The 25,733-nt window shown below is 46.6% G+C and overlaps 1 protein-coding gene across 1 annotated transcript; it reads left to right on the top strand.

Annotated features, from left to right (window-relative positions):
- Positions 1–21,534: 21,534 nt before the first annotated feature.
- slitrk2 (SLIT and NTRK-like family, member 2) lies at positions 21,535–24,153 on the top strand. The gene has a single exon (XM_041195770.1). It carries the CDS (start codon positions 21,535–21,537, stop codon positions 24,151–24,153), a length of 2,619 nt encoding a protein of 872 aa, XP_041051704.1.
- Positions 24,154–25,733: the final 1,580 nt, after the last annotated feature.

Below are 25,733 nucleotides of genomic sequence, written 5' to 3'. Positions count from 1 at the left end.
CCGCTCCCGCTCCTTGCCCGCCAAGCCTGGCCGGCGACCCGAAAATCCTGCCCCCCACCCCCCCCCAACCCCACCAAGTGTCGCAGGGCGGGGTTTGAATCCACAACCTCGTGAGTTGAGAAGGTTTGCCAGCGAACCCGCCTCTGACGCCGAATGAGTGTTCACGTGAAGTAGGGCCACGGAAGAGGCATCTATTCTGAGGACATATCCGTCCCTATTAAGGTGTTGGAACGAGAGAGGTTTTTACAGGCTGGCACTTAGGCTTCACAATGGTTTGGAGTCATAGGGCCGAATTTACTGCCTGTCAGGCACGAGCGAGTACGGAGCCAATCACCACCTGCGATTGGCTCTGTGCCGCCATTTTGCGCATGCGGGCCAATGAAGGCCCGCCCAGCGTGAATCGCGGCTCCCGAGGACAGCGGGAGTGGGCGGGCGGGCGGTGGGACTGCAGTGACCACCGGGTCCAATGGCGACCCCGGCGGCCTGGTTAAAAAGAGCGCGCAGGCAGCCTTGCAGAGGCCGTCAACCATGGCCAGCAGAAGGGCTTCCCGGAGCGCTGCTGGTGAGCAGGCCAAACAGGAGGGCAGGTCAGCGGGGCACTGTGCTCCCCCCACCCCCTCCACTTCTCAGCCGAGTGCCTTGCTGCCCCCCTCGAGGAGGCGTGAAATCCTCGTGCTGAGGGATGGGAGGAGGAGCCCCGCCCCCCCCCCCACACGTGACGAAACGTGTGTGGGAGGAGGTGGCGGAAAGGGTCAGCGGGTACGATGTTGTGCCATGCACCTGGGTTCAATGCCGCAAGCGCTTCAGTGACCTATTGCAATCAGGAAGGGTGAGCACCATGTTGGCATGGGTCACTTAGCACACAGTTAGGCTTGCCCCCCTCTGCCACCCACCCCCCCCCACCCCCCCAACTCTGAATGTAGTTACTGCATTGAATCATTCACGGCATGTGGCTTTCGCTGGGTGGGCATTTATTGCCAACGCCTAGTTGACCCTGAGAGGGCTGTGCTGAGCTGGGTTCTGTATCCGCTGCGTGTGGTAGACTTACACCCACAGTACAGTTTTGGGGGTGACCTCAAGGACCTGCAAGCAGGAGCAGTGCTGGAACTCTGAATCATGTCAAAATCAGGCTGCTGACTGACTGGGAGAGGAACTTCCAGGTGCCGGGGGCACCCATCCACCTGCTGCCCTTGGTGTTCCACGTGGTAGTGCTCCCTTGCTTTGGAAGGTCATACAGTGTCGGTGGCAAATGTGATGGAGGCAGCACTCCGGCAAGGTGGGGGGTCAGCCCTGGCTGCTTGGAGTGAGTGTGCGGCTGCTCCAGGGTCACGATTCACATGAGCTCTGCGATGTTTCACTCAGGTCGGGGGGAGGCAGGGCTGCAATGGCAATCCAGGTACAGAGTGGATTAACCAATGCTCCTCTCTCCTCTTCAGGAGAACATCACACATAATAATGCAGAGCGGATGTGGACTGGTGGGGGCCAGGCACAGTTGGAGATTATAACCAGATATGTGCAGGCAGCTCTCGAGCTGGAGAAGCGCTATGGGCCCAGGTCCATCAGTTGTGGTGAGGCTCGGGTGTCACGAGGAGGTAAGAGTGCCATGCACTAAGGTCACCATGTCTGTCCCAGCAGCCTTCCCACTGTTGAATGTTTAGTGAATTAAGCTTCCAACATGGGTTTCCCATTGATTATGGAAGGAGGTTACCTTCTCCTTACTGATATACTGATCATTAACATTGTCTTGACTTCAACTCATCAAATGTCCTTGCTCTTCCTTTCAGCCTCACCGGAGCAGGGCTCGGAGGAGGAGGCAGAGGGGCTACCACTAACATCTGAGGGCCCTGACAAATTACAAGCAACAGCGTCACACCATCTCTGCCAGGCAGGCACCAGCGCAGATACTGACACCTCGGTGGGGATTAGATCGTTGCCTAGTGTCCCAGGACACTTCACACTCGCTTGAGGTGCGGGCGGTGGCAGAGAGTGCCCAGGGTGCCAGCACTTGGAGGACTGCAGAGGGCCAGGAACATGCTCAGCCGGTGGCTGATGATGGGCCTCTGGAGTCGTCCCTGAAGCAGCAGACGCTGGAGGTCCAGCAGGGTGTGCGGGAGGATCTAGCGGAGATACATGAGGCAATGCGTGGCATGGTCTCCATGTTGGAGGAGTCCATGTGGAGCATCAGCAATGCAATGACCCCCAACGCCGAGGGCCATGCCTCCTCCATGGAGAGAGTGGTGACTCTCATGCAGAGGCTGTTCCAGGAGAACAATCAGGGCTTCCTGGGGTTGTGCTCGGACCTGCAAGCCCTCACAGCGGCATTGACCTCAGCTGGTCAGTGTCAGTGTGGGAGATGGATTGGACACCCAATATCCCAGCTAAGTGCCCATCCATCAATGGGCACCTCATGTCGTTGTACGAGCAGCAAATCCTCTGCCCCTCTGCTAGTGACTGTGGGATCTGATGAGGTGACTGGGGAGATGCCAGCCAAGCCACTGGCCACTCCCTCCTAGGTGGAGCCATCACAGGATCCACAGGCCGGAGGACACCCGCCAAGGTCGTCAAGGCCAACTGGACAGCAGAGTGAGCAGGCTGTCTCAAACGCCAGTGTCAGTGAGGAGGGAGCACCTAGACATTGCACCCGAAAATGTACTTAAGGCACTTTAGGCACAGCACGGGCTTCTCACTGGCGGTTTTATGTTGCCCCAGTATTCGTTAATTATAATCTGGTGTACACCTTTTGAATTAAGTTTCTTTTCTGTTTTATTTTTTACATTTATTAAATGCTTTATTTGTGAACAAGACTCAGGGTGATTCCTTACTTCTGCAGGTGGATGGGAACCTGTGATTTTCTAAGTGACTTATTTGTCATTGAGCTTTATTGACAAGGCACATAGTTTATGTTCCTGACCAGGCAGATGTTGCTCTCAGGTATCGAGTATGGAGCCTGCAGCCCTGGAGTGTGTTGGAGGTTCGTCTGTTTTGAGCTAGCTGAAGGTTCATTGGATTAAAGCCTCTCGGATGTCCCTGCCTCCCTGGAGGGTGCCCGGGTCAGTGTCTATCCCCTCAGTGTTCTCCTGAGCGTGCTCATCCTTGGACTCACTGCTGGACTCATCATCTGCAGCCAGAGCATCTGCTTCTACATCTTCTTCTTCCACTGCATCCCCCCTTTCCAGTGCCAAATTGTGGAGAGCGCAGCATGTAACCACTATCAGTGACACACGATCTGGGGGGTACTGGAGTGCACCCTTTGAGTGGTCCAGACATCGGAAGCGCATCATGAAAAGGCCGATGGCTCTCTCCACCCCAGCCCTTGTGGTGCCCTGGCTCCTATTGTACCACTGCTCAGCTTCTGTTCTTGGATAGCGGAGAGGCGTCATGAGCCACCTTCTGAGGGGATAGCCCTTGTCACCCAGCAGCCATCCATCCAGCCGGGCTGGAGCACTGAAGAGCCCCGGCACCTGGGAGTGTCTGAGGATGTAGGCGTCGTGTGGGAGCTGCCTGGCTACCTTGCACAGACTTGTAGAATCAGCATCCTGTGGTCACACACTATCTGCACGTTCATTGAGTGGAAGCCCTTCCTGGTGACGAAGGCACCGGGCTCACCTGCTGGCACCTTGATGGCCACATGTGTACAGTCTATAGCACCCTGGACATGGTGGAACCCAGCAATTGCTGCAAAGTACCTGGCTCGTTCCACCTGCCTGGCCTCAGCCCAGCGGTAGTGAATGAAAGTCAATGCACGCCTGAATAGAGCATCTGTCACCAGCTTGACACAAATGTGAACAGCTGATTGGAAGACTCAACACAGATCACCCACCAGCTCCTGGAAAGAGCCAGAGGCATTGAAGTTGAGGGCAGTCGTGGCCTTCAATGCCATTGGCATGCGGTGCCCAGCCACACAGCTGGTGCCGATCTCAGGGCCTATCACCTGACAGATGGGGGTCACTGCCTCCCTTGAGAGATAGAGCCTCCTTCGGCACTGCACCTCAGCCATATTGAGGTTGCTGCTTCGCCGCCTGTAAACTCTGGCAGCAGGATAGTGGCATCTTCTGTAGCCCCCTCCGTCTTTCACTTTCTGTTGGCCCGGCGCACCTTGTGCCTGTGCCTGTCCTCCCAAAGGTGGCTCCCCTGGAGGCTGAATATGGACTCCTGCCATCCTCCCCCTTCTGGCCCTCCCTTCCTCCTCAGAGGAGGTGCCTCCAGTGGAAAGCACAACTCCCATTCCCAAGGTAAGGGAAGGCTTCCTGAATCCAGCAAGGCCTCAAGAATGAGGTTTACTCCAGAGTCCTGACCTGAAGCCTATTATTCCTGTCCAAGTAGCCGTGAAGAGATTTGAAGTTGCCCTGTAAGTTTAAACATTAAATGTCTACCAAAGACCACTCACGAGCCCACTCACCACTCTTATCTCGCCTGTGGATGAGGTTTTTAAAAATGTGGCCTGCCCGTTGCGCCCGTGCGCCGATCTGAAGATCACATTGGCTCCGAAAAACCAGCATCTATGAATGGCTCAATGGCCTTAAGTGGCCAATTAATTAATGGCGGGTGCACATCAGAGATCATCGTGCACCCGCCCACTGAAATATCGCGATGGCGTGCGGTGATATCAGGACCCACGCCCACACATCATTTTACATGTTGGCATACCCGACCCACCCCCACACGCCGACCTAAAACCTCTGGCCATAGAAATTACAGCGCAGAAGGAGAGCATTCTATCAATTGTGCTTGTACTAACTCTTCAACTGGACCTGTGTAGCTCAATCAAGTAAGCCTAGAAATATTAGTGGATGATGGAATCACTGGTACAATGATGCCTGGCCCCTATCTGTTTAAGCACTTTATGCAAGTGTCGGGCATGGCTCATCTTGTAACACCTTGCTCTTGTGTCAAAAGGCTCTGGGTTCAAGTTCCATGCCCAGACTTGAGACAAAAACCAAGGCTGACACTCCAGTGCAATGCTGTGGGAAAGCTGCACTGTTGGATATGCTGCCTTTTGAATGAGCTATTAAACCAAGGCCTCATCTGCCTACCTGAGTCAATTCTCTTTTTTATATATTTCTTGGGGGGTGAGTGTCGCTGGCAAGGCCAACGTTTGTTGCTCCTCCCTAATTGCTCTTGAGGAGTTGGTGCTGAATTATGAAAGATCCAATGGCACTACTTAGAAGATGAGTAGGGAAGTTATCCCTGGTGTCCTGGCCAATGTTTATCCCTGAATCAACATCACAAAAAACGCAGATTATCTTGCCATTATCACGTTGCTGTTTGTGGGAGCTTGCTGTGTGCAAATTGGTTGCCGTGTTTCCTAAATTACAACAGTGACTCTACTTCAAAAGTACTTTGTATGCTGTAGAGGGCTTTGGGATAACTGGTGATCATGAAAAGTGCTATATAAATGCAATTGTTTCTTTCTTTCAAAGCTTTAAGACTTTTTGAAATATAACAATGTTCATTCAAATGAAAATATATTTTGAATGTTTTAATGATCTTTTCCTTAAATTCACATTTAGTTCAATCCGGATTCTATGATGTTTTGTAGGACCTAGCATTTTGATTTCCTATTGTAACCTAAGGAAGTATCATTCTATGCTTGACTTTTGATTGGCAGTTCTTCCGAAACACTGATTTACAAAGGTGGTCTCAATGGACACTTGTCCACAATATCCAATTTCCTGGAGGCTTAGGGCACAATGCAGCATGGTGAGATCTTATTTTCAGGCCTTCAGACATGCTATTTATTGACTCATAGGGATTTTTTCAGTTTCCTTTGCCCTCTGGGGAAGTATCTGTGGAATCCAGCTCCTCTAGAAACTGCCAATACCGTCACATCAATCCCATATGCACCAGAAGATTTATGTTAGAATCTAGTAATGTTGATAATCCGTATTATAAAGTGAGGGAATCCAAATCCCAAATGCAAATTCTAAATTGACCTGAATGTTTATTCCTACCAGTTAGTTAACAAATCGTTGTTGAAGTATACCCTCAATTAATGGTCAGGATTAATATGTCATCAGTATTTCAATGGAACATTTGAATTGAATATTGCCCTATATTAATTATTTACATCGTCTACTAGATATTTAAACACATACACCTCAGCCACTGAAGAGGACAAGGGCAGCAAACTCAAGGGCAACATCTCAAAGTCACACACCATCCCGACTTGGATATATGTCAGCTGTTCCTTCATTGCCTCTGATTCAAAATTCTGGAAGTCTCCACCGAACAACGCTCTGGGAGCATCTTCATCACACAAACTGCAGTAGTTTAAGAAGAATGTCCACCAGCTCCTTCTCAAGTCAAACCAAGGATGGGTAATAAATGCTGGTCTTGCCAGTGAAGGCCACATCCATTGTCCAGTGACAGCCATTTCCTGGCAATGAATGACAAAGGTATAATTTACCAATTGAGCACTTGTCTCAATTCAAGTGTTCTGCTCATTTGTGTATTTCACGTAAAGTAAACTGCTTTGCCTGTCTACAATCGGTCTGGTTTTGTAAGTGTACTTATCAACCTGCCTCCCAAAAGGTAGAAGAAATATGTGTTGGTGATGCTTGAGATAACAGTGTGCACCCAATAACTGTAAATCTCATTGTGACATCTGGGTTATGCAATTGTGTAGCTAGACATTGAGCAGTAAATGTCTGCACCTAATGACAGGAGATAAGGGGTCTATTCACATGAGTAAGCAGTAATAATGAACGTGAACAAACATCTGGTAAAAACCAAAAATTTGTAACGGTGTTCTAGGAAGAACAACCTAAGCAACTAAAATTGTACTTTGAAAAACGGACCAATACAGCCCATCAATTTCTGTCCATTAAAGTTAATGGATGGAAAATCATTGGCTTTGCACTAAATGATTTTCCATCTTGTGCTCCCAATGGAGGAGACTCCAAGCTAGCAGTGTTGTAAGTACGGTTAACGCCATCTTAAAGTTTATATTTACAGAATATGTTCATCTTAAACTCTATGGCATTGCTCATGAGACTAATAAGGCCAGGTAATCAAAATCAAACTGGATCCTATCTGTCTTTTAATACAGATCCAAAACACAGCTGTGTGGGGAGTGTAGAGTGTCAGCAGTGGTTCAGTGGGCAGTGCATTTTGTTTTTCAGTCAGAATACTGCCAGTTCAAGTCCCACTCTGGGGACTTGAGTACAAGATCTAGGCTAACAATTCAATAAAGTAAGGGAGAGTTGCGCAATCAGAGGCGCTGCCGTTCAGATGAAATTTTTATTTATTCATTCATGGGATGTGGGTGTCGCTGGGTGGGCCAGCATTTATTGCCCATCCCCAATTGCCCTTGAGAAGGTGATGGTGAGCTGCCTTCTTGAACTGCTGCAATCCCTTTGGTGTAGGTACACCCACAGTGCTGTTAGGGAGGAAGATCCAGGATTAGCGACAGTGAAGGAACAGCGATATATTTCCAAGTCAGGATGATGAGTGGCTTGGCAGGGGAACTTCCAGGTGGTGGTGTTCCCATGTACCTGCTGCCCTTGCCCTTCCAGATGACAGTGGTTGTGGGTTTTGGAAGGTCTTGTCTAAAGAGGCTTGGTGAGTTCTGGGACCCTCAGGATAAAAAATCCCATGGCACTATTCAGAGAAGAGCAGTGGAGTTACCCTTGGTGTCCAGGACAATAAGTAGCCCCCAAACAACATCACTAAAACAATTATCTGGTCATTATCCAATTGCTGTTTGTGGAATCTTGCTGCGTGCAAATTAGCTGTTGAGCTTCCTACATTGCAGCTCTTGTAAACTTCATAAGTACTTCATTCTGCTAATTTTCTGCTGGCCCGTTACAGGGGGCTGTAATTCTGGAGCCTCGACAGCCCCACCGCGAGGGGAGAGTGCTGCAGGGGCAGTTTCGGGAACGTGATGGTGCCTCAATACTGAGGAGTAAAAATAACTGAATATTTTAGTGGGAGCAAGTCCCTCAGACCAGAAGGGAAAACCTCCTGGATGGACAATCGGAATGGCAGGGGCTGCCCTTCCCCTTCACAGCAACCCCTGAACTCTGGATGGAGCCCCTGGCTCCGACAGCCCCCTGGACTGCCTCAGGGAGGCCACCTCCACATGGCAACATGGTAGTGGGGGATGCTTTGCAGGCGGAGCTGCGAAATTGCCCCTGATTGGGGGCCATAACCATCTAAATTGCCTGCCTGCCTCCATGCAGCAGAGGATGGAGCTACTCCTGGAGAACACTCTGACGGCAGGAATGCATCGCGGAGTTATCCTGACATTGGTGCTACTATTTTTCCGGCCAAACCCCAACCCCCCACTCCTGCCAGCACAGGGCTGGAAGAAATTCAGATTGGTAACCTATCATCAGAACTGTTCTGAATTGACTCTATTTTCTCTATTCATAGAGGCTGCCAGCCCTGCTGAATATTTACAGTGTTGTCTGTTTTTAATTTCATATTTCCAGCATTCACAGTTGCTACCTTTTACTGGTTGTTTGTTTGTATCTTAATGTTTTGAAGAAAATGCCTTTTATTTTTCATTAAGTTATTCCATCTTGTTTTTATTTGCCATTATCACTGGCACTGATTTAACCTCGGGGCATTTCTATGTTCTACGCAGAGTTATTGTAAAGTGTTGTTTTATCTGTCTGCCTCTCACGGCGTAGGTGTGTCTGTTATATGCTTTGGCTGCAGTTAGACCTTTCGTCCTCAGGTAAAATAAAATGTTTATTTGTGGTATTAATTTTGTCTGCGAGCACACAGGTTAACAAGGTGTGCAAAATGTATGAGTTCTGAGGAAGAGTCATCTTGGACTCGAAACTCTGTTTCTCTCTCCGCTGATGCTGCCAGACCTGCTGATTTTTTCCAGCACTTTGTTTTTTTTTATATTTCAGGTCTCCAGCATCTGCGGTATTTTGCTTTTATTTTAGTATAAAATGTATGTGATGTTAACTTTCATTAACCCATTTATTTTAAACTGAGTTCGACTACATAGCATTTAAATGATTCTGAGGTACAACACTTTCCCCATGATAATACTCTTCTTGTGAATTAAATTACAGCAAAATGTGATACAATTGCACTCTGGCACAGTCACGAGGCTGTAAGAAATAAAACAATTTAAACCAATTTTCTCGCTTAAAAAGTAAGACAGACAAATTACCCTGAAAATGATTACAGCTTGTCAGAATCTTTTGGATAAGCTGTCTAAAAACAGAGATCTTGCTGCCTGCTCAAGTAGATTCAAGAGATCCCATGGCTCTATTTTGAAGAAGAGCAGGGGATTTCTCCCTGGAGTCCTAGCCAATGTTTATTCCTATACCTGCATTGCAAAAATGGATTATCTGGTAATTATCACACTGGTACATAGATTAGTTGCTGCATTTCCTACATTACACCCCCACCTGACTACACTTCAGAAGTACTTCATTGGCTGTGAGCACTTTGGGACTTTCTGAGGTTGCAAAAGGTGCTTTTTAAATGCAAGTCCTTTCTTTTCTTTCCTTCCTCTAAAAAAGAATCTCAAACAGCGATGCCACAGCAGTAGAGGAAAATGAGATGCTGCCTCAAACTCAAAGCTCTCAATGACTTCCCCAATCTGAACAACACTGTAAACAATAGTTGCCATTTTTGCGCAGTTGTATTATTAATCAGTCATACAAGTGTAAATGAGCATTAACTCATTTCTATTAAACTCTAAGGGCTGAATTTTGCTGTCGGTGAGCAGGGGGTGGGGCCCGCTTGCCGACGCGCAAAATAACGCAGGGTGACATCGGGGGGAGCCCCCAATGTCACCCCGCCCCATTTAAGTGTTCAGAAAGGTGGGGGCACAGCCAAATCAGCTGCGGGCTCGCCGACCTGTCAATGGAAAATTGAGGCCATTGACAGGATCAGTTAAACAATTAAAGGACCTGCCCGTCCAACCTTAAGGTCAGCGGGCAGGCCAGGAGTCCCGGCGGCTAATAGAGAAAACAGGAAACCTCATCCACCGGTGGGATGAGATTTCATGTAGGGTTTAAAAAAGTGTAATAAAGTTTTTTGTGAAATTTATGTCACATGAGATGGGACGTGTTAAGGATTTTTTTTTTCTCATGTTCCGACTCAGCACTTTACAGCCTTTCGGACTGAATATTGAGTTCAACAATTTTAGATCATGAACTCTCTCCTCCATCCCCACCCCCTTTCTGATTTTCCCCCTCTTTTTTGTTTTTTCCAATAATTAATATAGATTTTTCTTTTCCTACCCATTTCCATTATCTGTAAATGCATTTCCATCTATTGTTTTATCTCTACCTTTTAGCCTTTTTTGATTCCTTCACCCCACCCCACCCCCACTAAGGCTATCTGTACCTTGCTTGTCCTGCTTTCTACCCTTAATTGGCACATTCCTTAGATAATATCACCACCTTCAACACCTCTTTGTCCTTTTGTCTGTGACATCTTTTGGTAATCTCCACCTATCACTGGCCCTCTATCCAGCTCTACCTGTCTCACCCCCCTTAAACCAGCTTATATTTCACCTCTTTTCTATTTTTCCTTAGTTCTGTTGAAGAGTCATGCGGACTCGAAACGTTAACTGTGTTCCTCTCCGCAGATGCTGCCAGACCTGCTGAGTGTTTCCAGGTATTTTTGTTTTTGTTTTTCCAGAGATAACTCCCCTGCTCTTCTTCAAAATAGTGCCATGGAATCTTGTACCTGATAGGGCAAAGAGGGCATCAGCTTAATATCTCGCCTGAAAGACAGCACCTCCAACAGCACAGCACTCCCTCAGTGCTGCACTGGAGTGTCAGCCTGGATTTTTGTGCTCAAATCCTGGAGTGGAACTTGAATCCACAACCTTCTGACACAGAGATGAGAGTGCTTCCCACTGAGCCATAGTTGACACATAGAAAGAAGATTTGGAGAAGTGGAGTATTTGTTTCTCAGGGGCAAGCATTATTACCAGCTAATCCACAGCTGACTCTACAAGCAGAGTTGGGAGAGAATGGGATATGGGTGGAGGAACAAAGAGGGAAAAGGTAATTAGAGTGTGAGGAGGTTTGTGTGGGGTGGAAGTATAGATCAGTTTGGGTTCAAGTACCTGCTCCTGTGCTATAAATTCTACATGGTAGATAATTCTAATCATGTCAGTTTTGAATTTTGCACAACAAATAATATACCTCAGTGGCGAAAACTGAAGGCCTTTCAAATCGAGGTAAAAGCAGCGATCGGAATCATTATGCTGCCTTCAATATCAATTGCAGAGTAGGCTTTTTCCCTTCTGATTTCATAGACAAAAAATTCAATTTTGCACATGGAATTAGACAAATGGCACCATATTAGTGCACAATGGTAGAACTGACAGTGTACCAGACTAAACCCAGCAAATCAACTATTTCTCACAAACGTTTGTTGGATTACATGTGTATAATGCTCATACAAAGTAAAATTTAAGGAGCTATTTATGCTTGTTTCTGCAATGATTATAGTGATTTTCTCATCTTGCATTGACATTTCATCATTTAGGAATTTTTTAAGGTTCACTTGCCAACAATTCAGTGATAGTAAAGAACCTACTGCCTCAGAAATCCAAAGAGTAAATGGTGTAGCTTCTTCTTGAACTGTTGCAGTTTTTGTGCTGATAGTAGTAGTGATGGCATTAAGCAGACATTTCCAGAACTTTGTCCCTTCACTACAGTTGGGTGAAAGCACTGGAACGTCTTACTTAGCACCAGTCCAGAGACGTCAGTCATTCCTTGAGAAGGCCCTTCCACCGCTTTCACAGGGCAACTAGGGAATGGGCAATAAATGCCAATCTTGCCAATGATGCCAACATCTCAATACCAATTGTAAAAGCAGCATTACAAAATACAACCAGCATTTGAGCCTGACCAAAGAATAGAGTGGAGCCAATAATATAACTCAGCACTGTGGCTTCTGTGTCATTATAAGCAGCTTTCAACCAAATTCAAACAGGCAATAATGAAGTCAGTGAGGAGTTTTGTTCTCTTCTAAGCAATACAAAATCTTACATAAATACTTACATAAATTTGTTTTAAAGGGGTAGCGACACAAATACTTGAAAAGTAAGCTCTCTTACAACAACAGCAACATTCATATAATGCCTTTAAAGTTATAAAACATCCCAAGGCACTTCACAGGAGCATTGTAAGAACATAAGAAATAAGAGCTGGAGTAGGTTATTTAGCCTTTCGAACCTGCTCTGCCCCTCAACAACATTATGACTGATCCTCAACCTCAATTCCATCTTTCCATACTATCCCTATATCCATTAATTCCATTTGCATTCTTCTAAACTCCAGGGAATATTAACCCACTCTCTCATCCCCTCATCCCAGGAACCAGCCTCATTGCACTCCCACTAGACAGACATATCCTTCTTTAGGTGAGGAAGCCAAAAACACACAATACTTCAGGTGTGAACTCACCAATGCCCTGTATAATTGTATTGTCATACTCCAATTGCTTTGCAACAAAACTAACACACCATTGGCCTTGCTAACTGATTGCTGTTGTTGCATGTTCACTTTTCTGTGATTCATGTACAAGAACACCCTGGTCCCTCTGAATGCAAACATTTCGCAGTCCCTCACTATTCCATAAGTATTCTGTGTTATGTTTATTTTTTTTTCCTTTTGAAGTGAATACCTTCACACTTTGCCACATTATATTTCATCTGTCATGTTCTTGTCCACTTACCCAACCTATCTATCTCCCTCTACAGCCTCTTTGCATCCCCTACACTGTTTACTTTCCCATTTAACTTTTGTTAAACAAAATTTGGTAGCAAGCTATGTGGCAGGTATTAGGAAGTGATGATCAAAAGTTTGGTCAAAGAGGTAGATTTTATTAAGTGTGCTGAAGGGGGAAAGGTAGAGAGGCTGAGAGGTTTGGTCGGTGGGTTGAGGGGGGGTGGGGTGCGTGGTAGTGTGGCGGGGGGTGGGGGGGTTGGCGGAGTCCAGACCTGAGGGCCTAGATAGCTGAAAGCATGGCCATTAATGTTGGAGTAATGAAATTGGGTTGTGCAAGAGGCCTGAACTAAAGATGTACGGAGATGCTGGAGTGTTGTAGGATTGCAGGATGTTATAGAGGTAAAGATTACTTAAATGAATTACCAGCAATCCTTTATATGCGAGAATACAAGGGCCTTGAAACACATCAGAGAGTCAGAATATGAGAAGCAATACCTTTTACACAAACTCACCACTTTCTTTTTTAATTAAGTTTCAAATGCTAAGTTATTTTTAGCTTTAGGGTACAAAAAGACTTGGAAGCAGCACTAATAGAAAAATTACAATAAAACAATGAATAACTATGTTGATATTTGAATATAGTACATAGAATGTACTAATGATTAACCTTTATTGGAAGCTTTCTGGAAATCCTATTATATTACTTCAGGGCGCTTTCCAACATTAGCCTGGGATATCACCTCCTTAAAGAGGAGCTTCATCCCCTGCTGAAATTGTGTTGTTTGTCACATGTTAGCTTATTTCCCTACAGGTGCTTCCAAATTTGTACATGATGATGGAGTCCATTGCTACATGTTGTAACCATTCCCTAGGCAAAGAGGAATTTCCTGCATTCCTTAGCGAATTTACTTCTGAACATCGTATACTTCTGGCCTTAGTTTTGGACTTCCCCAAATAGAAATATCATGGGCAAGATTTTAACTCACTCAAAGGGGACATGGGTTCAAATCTCACCACAGCAACCAGGGGAATTTGAATTCAATTAATAAAATCTGGAATTAAAAGCCAGTCTCAGAAATGATGGCCATGAAAATATTATTGATTGTTGTAAAAACCCATCTGATTAACTAAGACTCTTTAGGCAACGAAATCTGCTGTCCTTACCTGGTCTGGCCTACATGTGACTCCAGACCACAGCAACGCAGTTGACTCTTAACTGCCCTTTGAAATGGCTGAGCAATCCATTCAGTTTTAATGGCAAATAGGGATGGGCAACAAATGCTGGTCTTCAACCCCAATGAGTACCAACTCAACCTCTCATAAGAAAATCCCCTATACCCAGGATCAACCTAGTGAACCTTCTCTGGACTGTCTCTAATGCCAGTATATATTTCGTTAGATAAGGGGACCAAAACTGTTCACAATACGCTAAGTGTGGTCTAACTAGTGCCTGGTATAGTTTTAGCAAGGCTTCCCAATTTTTATACTCCATTCCCTTTAAAATAAAAGCCAACATTCCATTTGCATTCCCTATTACCTGTTGAACTTGTATGCTAGCCTTTTGGGATTCATGCTAACAGCTCTGTGGGTGTACTTACACCACATGGACTGCAGCGGTTCAAGAAGGCAGCTCACCACCGCCTTCTCTAGGGTAACCAGAGATGGGCAATAAATGCTGGCCCAGCCAGTGAAGCCCACATCCTATGAATTAAGTTTCTGAAAATGCACGAGGACCCCCAAATCCCTCTTTACTGCAGTCTTTCTCCATTTAAATAATATCCAGCCCCTTTATTCTTCCTGTCAAAGTGCATAACCTCACATTTTCCCACATTATATTCCATCTGCCAAGTTTTTGCCCACTCACTTAACCTGTCTATGTCCCTCTGTAGACTCTTTGTGTCATGCTCAGCGCTTGCCTTCGTACCTAGTTTTGTGTTATTTGCAAACTTGGCAATAGTACATTCACTTCCACCGTCCAGGTCATTAATATATATTGAAGATAAATATGGCCCCAGTACTGGTATCTAATTACTCCACTAGTTACAGGTTGCCGTCACGAAAATGACCCTTTATTCCACTCTCAGCCTTCTATTAGTTAGCCAATCCTCTATTTATGCTAATATACTACCCCTACACCAAGGACTTTTACCTTATTAAGTAGCCTTATGTGTGGTACCTTATCAATGCCTTGGAAATCCAAATATATTACATCTACTGGTTCCCTTTATCTATCCTGCTTGTTCCCTCCTCAAAGAATTCAAATAAATTTGTCAGGCATGATTGCCCCTTCATTAAACCATTCTGACTCTGCTTGATTATATTATGCAATTCTAAATGCTCTGCTATTATATCCTTTATAATAGACTCTAACATGCTCCCAATGACAGATGTTAAGCTAACTGGCCTATAATTACCTGTTTTTGTCTCCCCAACTTTTTGAGTAAGGGTGTTACATTTCCAGTTTTCCAATATTGTGGGGCTTTTCCAGGATCTAAGGATTCTTGGAAGGTTACTACCAGTGCATCCATGATCTCTGTAGCTGCTACCTTGAATATCTTAGGATGCACCCTGTCAAGCCCAAGGGACTTATCAGCCTTTAGCCCCATTAGTTTCCTGAATACTTTTTCTCTAGTGATAGTTATTGTAATTATTTCCTCCCCCACCCCCACCACCACTTATTCCCCTTGATTATTTAGTATTTTTGGAATGCTATTAGTGTCTTGTAGCATAAAGACTGAAGCAAAGCATGTATTCAACTCCTCTGCCTTTTCCTGGTTCCCCATTATTATTTCCCCAGCCTCACTCTCTAAAGGGCCTATGTTTACTTTGGCCTAACTCTTCCTTTTTATATATTTAAAGAAGCTCTTCCTGTCCATTTTTTATGTTACTTGCTAGTTTACCCTCAAAGCTTATTTTCTCCCTCTTCATTATTTTTGGTCATCTTTTGTTGGTTTTTAAAACTTTCCCAATAGTGGCTTACCACTGATCTTTGCCACATTGTATGTTTTTACTTTCAATTTGATACTACCCTTAATTTCCTTGGTTAACCATGGCTGTTTTATCCCCTTCCTAGACTCCTTCCTCCTCACTGGGATATATCTTTGTTGTGAGTGACGAACTATTTTCTTAAACGTCTGCCATTGTTCATCAATCATCTTTTCTGCTAAACTCCTTTCCCAGTTCATTCCAGCCAAATCTGCCCACATTCCTTTGTAATTACCCTTATTTAAGCTTAGCACAGGAGAGACGACACCCCTTTTTTTTCAAAATTGATTTTTATTTTTTATCCACTTATTTTTATTTTTATTCACTTTTATTTTCATTCCTTTATTCATTGTTTTATCCCCCTTTTTATCCCCCATCCCATTTTCGATCCCTTTCTTCCCTCCACCCCACCCCGACAAGGGCCACCTGTTACTTATTTATGTTCTTTTCAGAGTGCCTACTTTTGTCCTACTATTATCACATTCTGCTTTTTTACCTTAATGCCACTATCAGCACCCTTTTTTAGCCCTTACCACTGTCACAGAGAGATTTATGCACTCCTTTGAGCGCAGGCCCCAAATCTCCCTCCTCCCCCTGCCCGCACAGGGAGCACTCAGCGCTTCCGGGTGCGCGTCTCGCTTAATTGGCCTGCCCAAGTAAAATGGCAGCACGCAGCACACAACGGGAAAAAAAATTCTCCCTCAGGAATACTCACCAATCCTACTCACCAATCAGCTGCTTTCCCTGCACTCGAGTCACCGTGTGGTTCATGATGTCACTCCACCCCTGGTCTCAAATGAAGCCTCCCTTCTCTTTTTTAAATGAAGTCTTCCTGCTCTTGTTTAAATGAAGCTTCCCCGTTCTCTGTGCTCTTTAAGGTGACCTTTTGAAACATATAAGATTCTTAGGCGGCTTGACAGGGTAAGTGCTGAGAGGTTGTTTCCCCTTGTGAGAGAGTCTAGGACCAGAGGGCATAATCTCAGAGTGAGGGGTCACCCATTTAAGACAGAGATGAGGAGGCATTTCTTCTCTCAGAGGATAGTGAATCTGGGGAACTCTTGACCGCAGAGGGCTATCGAGGCCGGGTCATTAAATATATTCAAGGCTGAGATAGAAAGATTTTTAATCAGTAAGGGAATCAAGAGTTATGGAGAAAAGGCAGGAAAGTAGAGTTGAGGATTATCAGATCAGCCATGGTCTCATTGAAGACTCGATGGGCCGAAAGGTCTACTTCTGCTCCTATGTCTTATGGTCGTACGTCCACAATGCACACATCCCATCAAAGAATAAATTTTAAAAACTCTCTTGCACACATTTGAAATTGGGCCGATCACCTCCACACCTTTTAGCTAGAAAGAAAAGGCAACGAGTGGGTTTGATGAAAAGTATGTCAGCAAAGAAACCTGAAGGTAAACACTAGTGAATAAGAAGATTGAAGTTACTTGATACATGCTGCTAGCGATGAGAAAAGGAACAGCCAGAGCCTCTAAACAGGGTGGATGATTGCTGTGTCTTCACATTTCATGTTTCATCTGCAAAAATTAGCTAATGAAGAGCACAAAGGGTGAGCAGGGCAGCAAACAATGCCACACCTCTAGTTTGTCATGTATGGCTATTGATACTGAACAGCTTTAAAAGATTAGGGTGGGGGAGAGGCTGCTGTGCTCTGCATCAGGAGATTGGGGAAGCCCAGAATATTCTTACTGCACAGGGAACCGAGGATTCTTAATGCGGCTCTGAGTATATGATGATAACTTTCCCTAAACTGCTCTATTCCCTATTCCCTCAACCATCAATGCACCATGGCTGCAGGGTATACTTTCCACAGGATACACTGCAGCAACTCACCAGATAATCTGTTCTTAGGCATTAGTTGAGGGATAAATATCAGCCACGACACTGGAGAGAATTCTTCTGTTCTTCACATATTGTGAAGGGATTTTTACATTTGCCTAAAAGGGCAGATGGAATCTTGGTTTAATGTCTCATCCGAAAGACATCACCTTTGACCATGCGTCACTCTCTTAGTACTGTCCTGAAGTGCCAGTCTGGATTATGTGCTTGTGCTTCATGATATATAACATGTCAAATATCTAGTTAATGCATCATGCTAATATTTTAGAGGTGGGGTTTAGCCCTGGGAAGATTGTTGTTATGAAGTTAAGGTAACTAAAATGCTGGGCTTTGGAGATGCCAGAACACCTAAAAGAAAATGGCAGCTCCGAAGCTGAACCATGTATGTTTACTAGAGTCAGAGTAGAAGAGATGGAGCCATAAAAGAGCAGGTGGGCTTACTTAGCTGGACAGCTGGAGACATGATGTCAACACTGCTTGCAAAGAAGTGCACTCCAAAGAGATTTTTTTTTGAGTTAGAGCTAAATTAGTTTAAAAGCATTCAGTGATCTCTGAAAGGCCATGTTGTCTTGGGAGTTGGGTGGAGCTTCAGAAAGTTCTCTGGTTTCAATTTAACTGGGTCTTCTGCACCAGGGGAAGTGGCTTCATACTAAAAAGGGTGGTGCTGTTAGCAAGCTTCAGGCAGTTATGGCTCAGAAAGGCCCTGGGAGTTATTTAGAGCAGCTGAGAGTTGCATCTGGACTTCATGAGTTTTGCAACTCACGGAGAAGCTCTGGGAGCTGTTTGGTGTAGTTAAAGCTCAGGATAACTCTTAGGGACCTAATAAGGTAGCAGAAGGTCACTGCTTCTTTACTGGAAGCCCTGGGAGCAATGTAAGGCTCGGTACAGCTGAGAGACTGGAGTTTGGGGAAACCCAGGGGCAATGCCAGCTTAGTGAAGCTAGCAGTCTGCAAAAGGGTTGGGATTGTGTTGGTAATTAGAAGCAGGAGTGTGACTTTATGAATCCTGTGGAATGCTGTCTCACAAGGGATTGGACTATCAGGGAGGTGAGCAGTCATTGGGGCAGTCTGAATCAGAGCAACTTCTGAGGGAATTCTAAAGCTAGGTCTTTGAAAGTGAAGAGTTGAAATCCCTTGTGAGGGAAACAGGGTTTTAATGAGATTTTGTGACTCACAATGGTCACTGACATCTGCATGGGTTGCTGAGAAATTCTTGGGAACCCTCTTGGTCGCATCTGCTATTAATGTGCAACCTGATGTACTTGACTATAGTTTGCCTGTTAATTCATATTTACCTCACCTTAAGTCCAAATGTCAGAGTATAAGATAGATATTGTAGATTATTTTGCTTTGCTGACTCTGTATAATAAAATTGATTTTGTTTGTTTCAAACTGCAGAATCTCGTGGCTTTATTCTCTTAGTAAGTACCTGGGATTTCCAACTTCATCTACTTCAAACAAAAAGTTACTTGTCCCTAACCAGATCGTAACAAACACCTTGGGACACCCCAAAGTTCAGTGTTGACCAGATAACCTGTTTCAGCCATGCTGGTTGAGGGATAAACATTGGCCAATATATAATGATCTGAAAGCCTACATTAGAGACCACACTAATGTATTAATTATTCATTTGGATAACGTTCCTGTGGTCAGTCTGACTGATGGAAATTAGTCTTCGTAGTATCAGATGAATATTGCAAGTAAGTGATGTAGGGCTTGCATATAATGTTGCCAATAGGGACCCACTTTCCCGCAGGGTATTCTGAGGTGTTTCAGCAAAAGAAATCAAGATCAAACACACACATCCAGCCTGGTGTTGGTTTGAGAGCAATTACGAGATGACAAACTGACATCTTGGAACATGTCCTCTGAGTGAGAGTGACGAGTGTTTAGATAACATTCAATTCAGCGTCGCTGCCCCCTTTTTAATAACTTCTGGCTTGTGCGTGTGCCGAATTTGCCTGAAACGTTCACCGCAGCGCTTAAGCCCTGTTTGAGATATTTTAAAACAAAAACGATGTAACATTTGATCGGTTGTCAACAGGTTCGGGAACGAGTCTCATCCTTGACTGGATGTTGAAGAAAAGCGACTCGCTTCCCCTCCAACCACCGCCCCCCCCCCCACCCCCCTTACCAAAACAACAGCGATTACAAAACGGTTAATGTTCCAATCCCCAGTATCACTCACATTGCTGTTCTTGTTCCAGAGAGATTGCCCCAAACTGGCAAGGGCAGTACCACCACCACCGCCGCCTGTGCCACACGTTAACTTCAGGTCAAAGTTGCAGCCGCTTGGAGCCTGGGTGCAGAATTTTAAACCAGTTCCTAAATCCTTGCCGGCCTCTCTTTTAAGTTCGTCGGAGATGTACGTCCGTCCCGGGGAACACACACAGTAGAATTTGTATTCCTAATTTATAGTGCACCCCTTGCCAACTTGAGCAGAAAATGCGCCCAACCTGCCTGTTGGCATTGATGAGTTTACTCCAGCCTGTTCACATCGTCTAGTTCAGTGGCTAACTTGCATTGATCAGGACGCAAGTGTGTTTCAAGCACCGAACGGCGAATTGCTTCTGGGGTTAATTATATGTGTGTGTGTTTGAGAGAGAGAGAGAGAGATAGAACCGATTAGTTTTGTGTGAACCGATTAGTTTTATGGCTGTGTGTGTGTGTGAACCGATTAATTGTGTGTGAACCGATTAGTTTTCTGTTTGTGTGTGTGAACCGATTAGTTTTGTGTGTGAATCGATTAGTTTTATGTGTGTGTGTGTGAACCGATTAGTTTTGTGTGTGCGTATACCGATTAGTTGTGTGTGTGTGTATACTGATTTGTTTGTGTGTGAACCGATTAGTTTTGTGTGTGCGTATACCGATTAGTTGTGTGTGTGTGTATACTGATTTGTTTGTGTGCGAACCGATTAGTTTTGAGGCTAAGAGAATTCATTTCGGGTTGACTCATTTGGGGAACAAGCTGTGCTTCTCCGTGTCCTCGTTTTATGTAGTGCGCCCAACCCACGTCTCTGAGGCGAAGTTTGCAAATGATAATTCTGGTAATTTGAGCATTTTCTTATTTAAAAAAAAATAAATAAATAAATCTCGGCATGATCCTCGTTTTTTTTTTGTTTAAAAGCGTCAGGAACCCCTGCAGCAAGGAAATGCCGAACGAGAGTGTTGATGAAGATGCAGGTGCGCTGAAGTGACTGAATGCAATAAGTATTTGCCAGTGGGCTGCGTGTTTTATTTTTTATATATATATATATTTTAACGCTGGTGGACAGCATTTAAAAGCCCGGCTCGCCCGGCTCAGCGCAGAGTTAATCAGATCCCAGTGAGGTTCTCCTCAACGCGCGGTGACGTGACCATTGGCAGCCGATTGAAGGAGGAGATTTCAACCCAAACTCTCCACCGACAGAGAGCGATCAGTCCCAGCTTCCCCCCCCCCCCCCACCCCCACCATCGTTTGCAAGTCTCTCGCCGAACTGCATTCTGCAGGCGAACTCCGAACTGCCCTGGGTTACGGGCAGATCCGCCGAGAACCCTCTCTCGATGCCAATCCCGGGGCTTGAGGATGTCACAGCGGAGCCGCCGCGAGTGGGTGAAGGGTCGGCATGTTCCCAGCGGGGAAGGATCCCCCTCTCTCTCCCTCTCCCTCTCCCACCGAGTGAGTAAGACCATCTTGTAGTCCTGCCCTGCTGTTTAATTCACTTCCCCACAAACCCCCAATGTTAAGTGCGAAGCACTGAGTGCTCGGGGAGAGGTGGGATCTGAGCCAGCCCCCATAGACATGTAGACTTTTAAATTGTGCCATTGTGTTTTCACACTCAAGGTCGATTAAAGGAAGAATGTTGCTACTCTTATTTTGCTAGCTAGAGTTATTTCAGCATTGGCTGTAAGGATCTGTACCCTCCACCCCCCCCCCCCCATCCCTCCTTCCTCCTGCACCCCCCCCCCCCCCACCCCCCAACCCCCCACGCTTTCAATGTAAGGTATATTGGAACTTTACCCCAGCACTAAGTGGGGGGGGAGCGCTAATGTAAAAATGCTGAACTGCGTCCTGGTGGCGAGTGTGTTCGTCCTGACTGCCTTATGCTCCAAGAGCCCGTCGGAGAGCCGTAAGATTGCCAAAGACATCTGCAAGAATCGATGTGCGTGCGAGGAGAGGGAAAATGTGCTGAATATTAATTGCGAGAAGAAAGGCTTCACCAAGGTTAGCTGGCTGCAGCCGCCGCACAACCGGATCTACCAGCTTTTCCTGAACGGGAACTCCCTGAGCAAGCTCCCTCCCAACGGCTTCATCAATTTTACCAACACCATCACCCTGCACTTGGGCAGCAATGGGCTGCAGGACATCCGGAACGGCGCTTTCCACGGGCTGGCCACTCTGAAGAGTCTGCACTTGAACAACAACAGACTGGAAGTGCTGAGGGAGGACACCTTCCTCGGGCTGGAGAGTTTGGAGTACCTGCAGGCAGATTATAACTACATCACCAGCATTGAGGCCGGCACCTTCAGCAAGCTCAATAAGTTGAAAGTCTTGATCTTGAACGATAACTTGCTGCCCGTCCTCCCCAATAATGTCTTCCGCTTCGTGCTACTCACCCATCTGGACCTGAGGGGGAACCGGTTCAAAAAGTTGCCCTTTACGGGGGTTCTGGAACACATTGGTGGCATCATGGAAATCCAGCTGGAAGAGAACCCTTGGAATTGTACCTGCGACTTAGTCCCCCTGAAAGGTTGGCTTGATACAATCTCCTACCTTGTCAACGATATGGTGTGCGAGACCCCGTTCCGCTTACATGGGAAGGATGTCATCCAGTTGAACAAGCAAGACATCTGCCCCCGGAAAACCGCCGGCGACTCCGGCCTGAGGATTGAGCGGCCGCCCAAGGTCGCCCCCCACTTGCCGTCCACTGTGAGCTCGTCGCTGACTCCGGCCAACCCGACCCCGAGAGGGGCAAAGCCTGGCCGCCACTCCAAGAGCCGCACCCGGCCCACGCCTGCCCCCAACCCCCGGCAGATATTCGGCCCTATCATGGTCTACCAGACCAGATCCCCAATTCAGACCATCTGCCCCAACATCTGCTCCTGCAGTGTCCAAAACTCAGACAATACCCTCAATGTGCACTGCCAGGAGAGAAGAATCAGAAACATTACAGACCTCCACCCCAAACCCTCCAGCCCAAAGAAACTCTATCTCACGGGTAACCTGCTTCATATTGTTCAGCTCAATGACCTGAGGGACTACAGGGGCTTGGAACTGCTGCACTTGGGGAACAATCGGATATCTGTCATTCAGGAAGGCGCTTTCCGCAACCTCAGTCACTTGCGCCGGCTCTACCTCAATGGCAATCACATTGAGAGGTTGTCGCCGGCTCTGTTTGGGGGTTTACAGAGACTCCAGTATCTCTACCTGGAGTCCAACGTCATCAAAGAAATTCTGCAGTACACCTTTCATTCTTTGGCGAGGCTCAGTCTCCTGTACCTCAACAACAACCTCCTCAGATCCCTGCCCAGCAACGTCTTTGTAGGCACCAATCTGACCCGGCTCAACCTGAGAAACAACCACTTCTCTCAGCTGCCGGTGCGGGGTGTCTTGGACCAGCTCCCCGCCGCGGTGCAGATCGACCTTCAGGAGAATCCCTGGGACTGCGCCTGTTCCATCGTGGCTCTCAAGAGCTGGATCGAACAGTCCAGGGCTGGCGTGGTCATCAGCGAGGTCTCCTGCGAGTCCCCGGCCAAGTACGCGGGCCGGGCTCTGAGCTCCCTCCGAAACCAGGAGATCTGCTCCGAATACACCGACCTGGCCGCCGCCAGCCCCCCGGCTATCACGCACAGCTCCAGCCTGCTGGACGGGGACCCCGGCACCCTCGGCCCCGAGGTCCCCCGGGCCAGCGCGGTCCCACTCTCGGTCCTCATCCTGGGTTTGCTGGTGGTCTTCATATTGAGCGTCTGCTTCGGGGCGGGTCTGTTCGTCTTCGTCCTGAAGAGGCGCAAAACCGGACAAAGTGGCCGCAGCAGCAGCAGCGGCGGCGGCGGCGGCGGCAACAACAACAGCAACAGCAACAGCGGCGGCGGCGGCGGCGTCGTCCCCAACAACCTGGACCTGAACTCTTACCAGCTCCAGTATGGTCCGCACGGCAGCGAGCCGGGGGAGAAGGCAGAGGCGCACGTCTACAACTACATCACCCACCCGGTGGGGCAAATGTGCAAGAACCCCATCTACGTCCAGCGGGAGGGCGAGCGAGTGGCCTTTTACCGGGACTTGCAGGACCTGAGCTGCGGCGGCCTGGGGCTGAAGAAGGCCGGTCAGCTGGCCGCTCGCGCCTACTCCATCAGCACGGTGGAGCTGCTGCAACAGCAGCCCCCTTTGCTGGCCAGGCACCCGGAGCTGCTGTACCAGAACCTGGCCGAGCGGGCCAAGGTGCTGCCCGGCGGGGCTGACGCCCACTACAGTTTCTGCACTTTGCCCAAGCGCCCCTTCGCCCCGTCCCACGAGGCCAGGCACAAGGACCAGGACAGGCTAAACAAAACCGTCTTGTACGGGACACCGAGGAAGCAGTCCAGGGAGCCGCCGAGAAGTGACAACCCTTCACTGCAAGGGCAAGAACCAGACTACCTCGAAGTGTTGGAGAAACAGACTGTTATCAGCCAGCTGTAGTAGGATTAAGAGAGGCGGGGGGGTGGGGGGGGGTGTTCCAAAAAAAGAAAAAAGAGAGACCTTAACTACTAAACAAAGTGCAGAATGGTTTATTCTAATATGACTTATTCTAAAGTAATTTAACCTGACTCATTTCATTTAGTGAAGCAACACCGATCGTCCAAAATCCCATTGATTTCTCTGCTCCATAAATGGAAAAAAAACTTTATGTATAATTATTGGACATGGCATTCACTGTTCAGTTGACTCCACAATTGCCCTATATATATATATATATATACACACACACACACAAATACGGTATCTCCTGTTTTTTTTTAAATCCAGCTTATTACCGATGTTAGCAGTTTGATCATATTGTATAAGTTTCGTGTTTTAAATTTCCAAAGACCTGAGTCCTTCCCATCACCCCCCACACAACACCACCCACCCCCCCTCCCCCCTCCGGTTACCTAGCGAGCTATATATGTTCAGTATATAGCAGGACAGATCAGTTTTTAGAGGGAGGAGGAATTTAATTACAATACCCGTACTGGTCGCTGAACATTTATAGTTTGATGCTTGGGCGGTGCTTTTGCACTGCGAGATTTAGCAAAATGGGAAGCTCCAGTGAGATTCGGCGTTATATTTTGGGAGTTGGACTTGTTTTCAAGTGGCTGTATCTGTATCATATTAAAACACAGCAAATGTAATTTAGAGTTTTGTGTGCTGGAGTGTACATAAAAAAAAGTACCTTTTTGTTTTGTAAATACACCTGCCCCCGCATTATTTATGAAGCGAACATTCCAGACTGGTATCGCGAAATGCATTTTGTTGCTCTTCTCGTCGAAATGTGACCTTCTGTTGTTCCAGCGAGTGAGGTGGTTTGGAAATCGTGGGTCGAATAAGGTTAAGGGCTAAACTCGGTGACAGCTCTTTCTCGTGAATGGTGTCCGTAACTCTTGAGGCATAAGGCTGTCGGTGCAGATATTATAATAGTGCTATCCCATAGTGATCGAGAAGCGTTAAGCGTTTTCATTTCGAGGGCTTGAGTTCACCATGAACCTCTGGCCGTTTCAGTTGGCAACAGAGAGCAGAAAGGGTCTTACACCCCGCTGGAGTGATAGGCACTAAGCCATGTCATGACATAAGCGTGGCTTGCTAGTGGGACTGAATCATAAAAAATAACTTAAGAATGATTTAACTTAAAGGTAAGTTAACTTTTATTTTGTATTATTGGTACTTGTGGGTGTGGTGCTGGAATGATGACCTGGACTCGTGTACAAACCCCACCATCACAGCCGGAGAATTAGGAGTTAAGTTAGTAAAGCAAAATACTGTGGGTGCTGGTAAACTGCAATACAAACAGATAATGCTGGAAACCCTCAGCAGATTGGGCAGCATCTGTGGAGAGAGAAACAGGGTTAACCTTTCAGGTCAACTGCCTTTCATCAGAACTGAGGAAAGGATAGACATGTGATAGGTTTTGATCAAGTGAAAGGGTGGAAAGGGGGAAGAAGGAAGAATAAAACTATTGATCAAATCAGCCCTGATCTTATCGAATGGCAGAGCGGGCTGGAGGGGCCAAATGGCCGACTCCT

The sequence above is a fragment of the Carcharodon carcharias genome, chromosome 9 (genome assembly GCF_017639515.1).
Source record: "Carcharodon carcharias isolate sCarCar2 chromosome 9, sCarCar2.pri, whole genome shotgun sequence".
NCBI lineage: Eukaryota > Metazoa > Chordata > Chondrichthyes > Lamniformes > Lamnidae > Carcharodon > Carcharodon carcharias.
This window is presented reverse-complemented; position numbering and strand designations above follow the sequence as displayed.

Excerpts from the sequence above, each read along its gene's own strand:
- slitrk2 (XM_041195770.1), top strand. The coding sequence starts at position 21,535 with ATGCTGAACTGCGTCCTGGTGGCGAGTGTGTTCGTCCTGACTGCCTTA.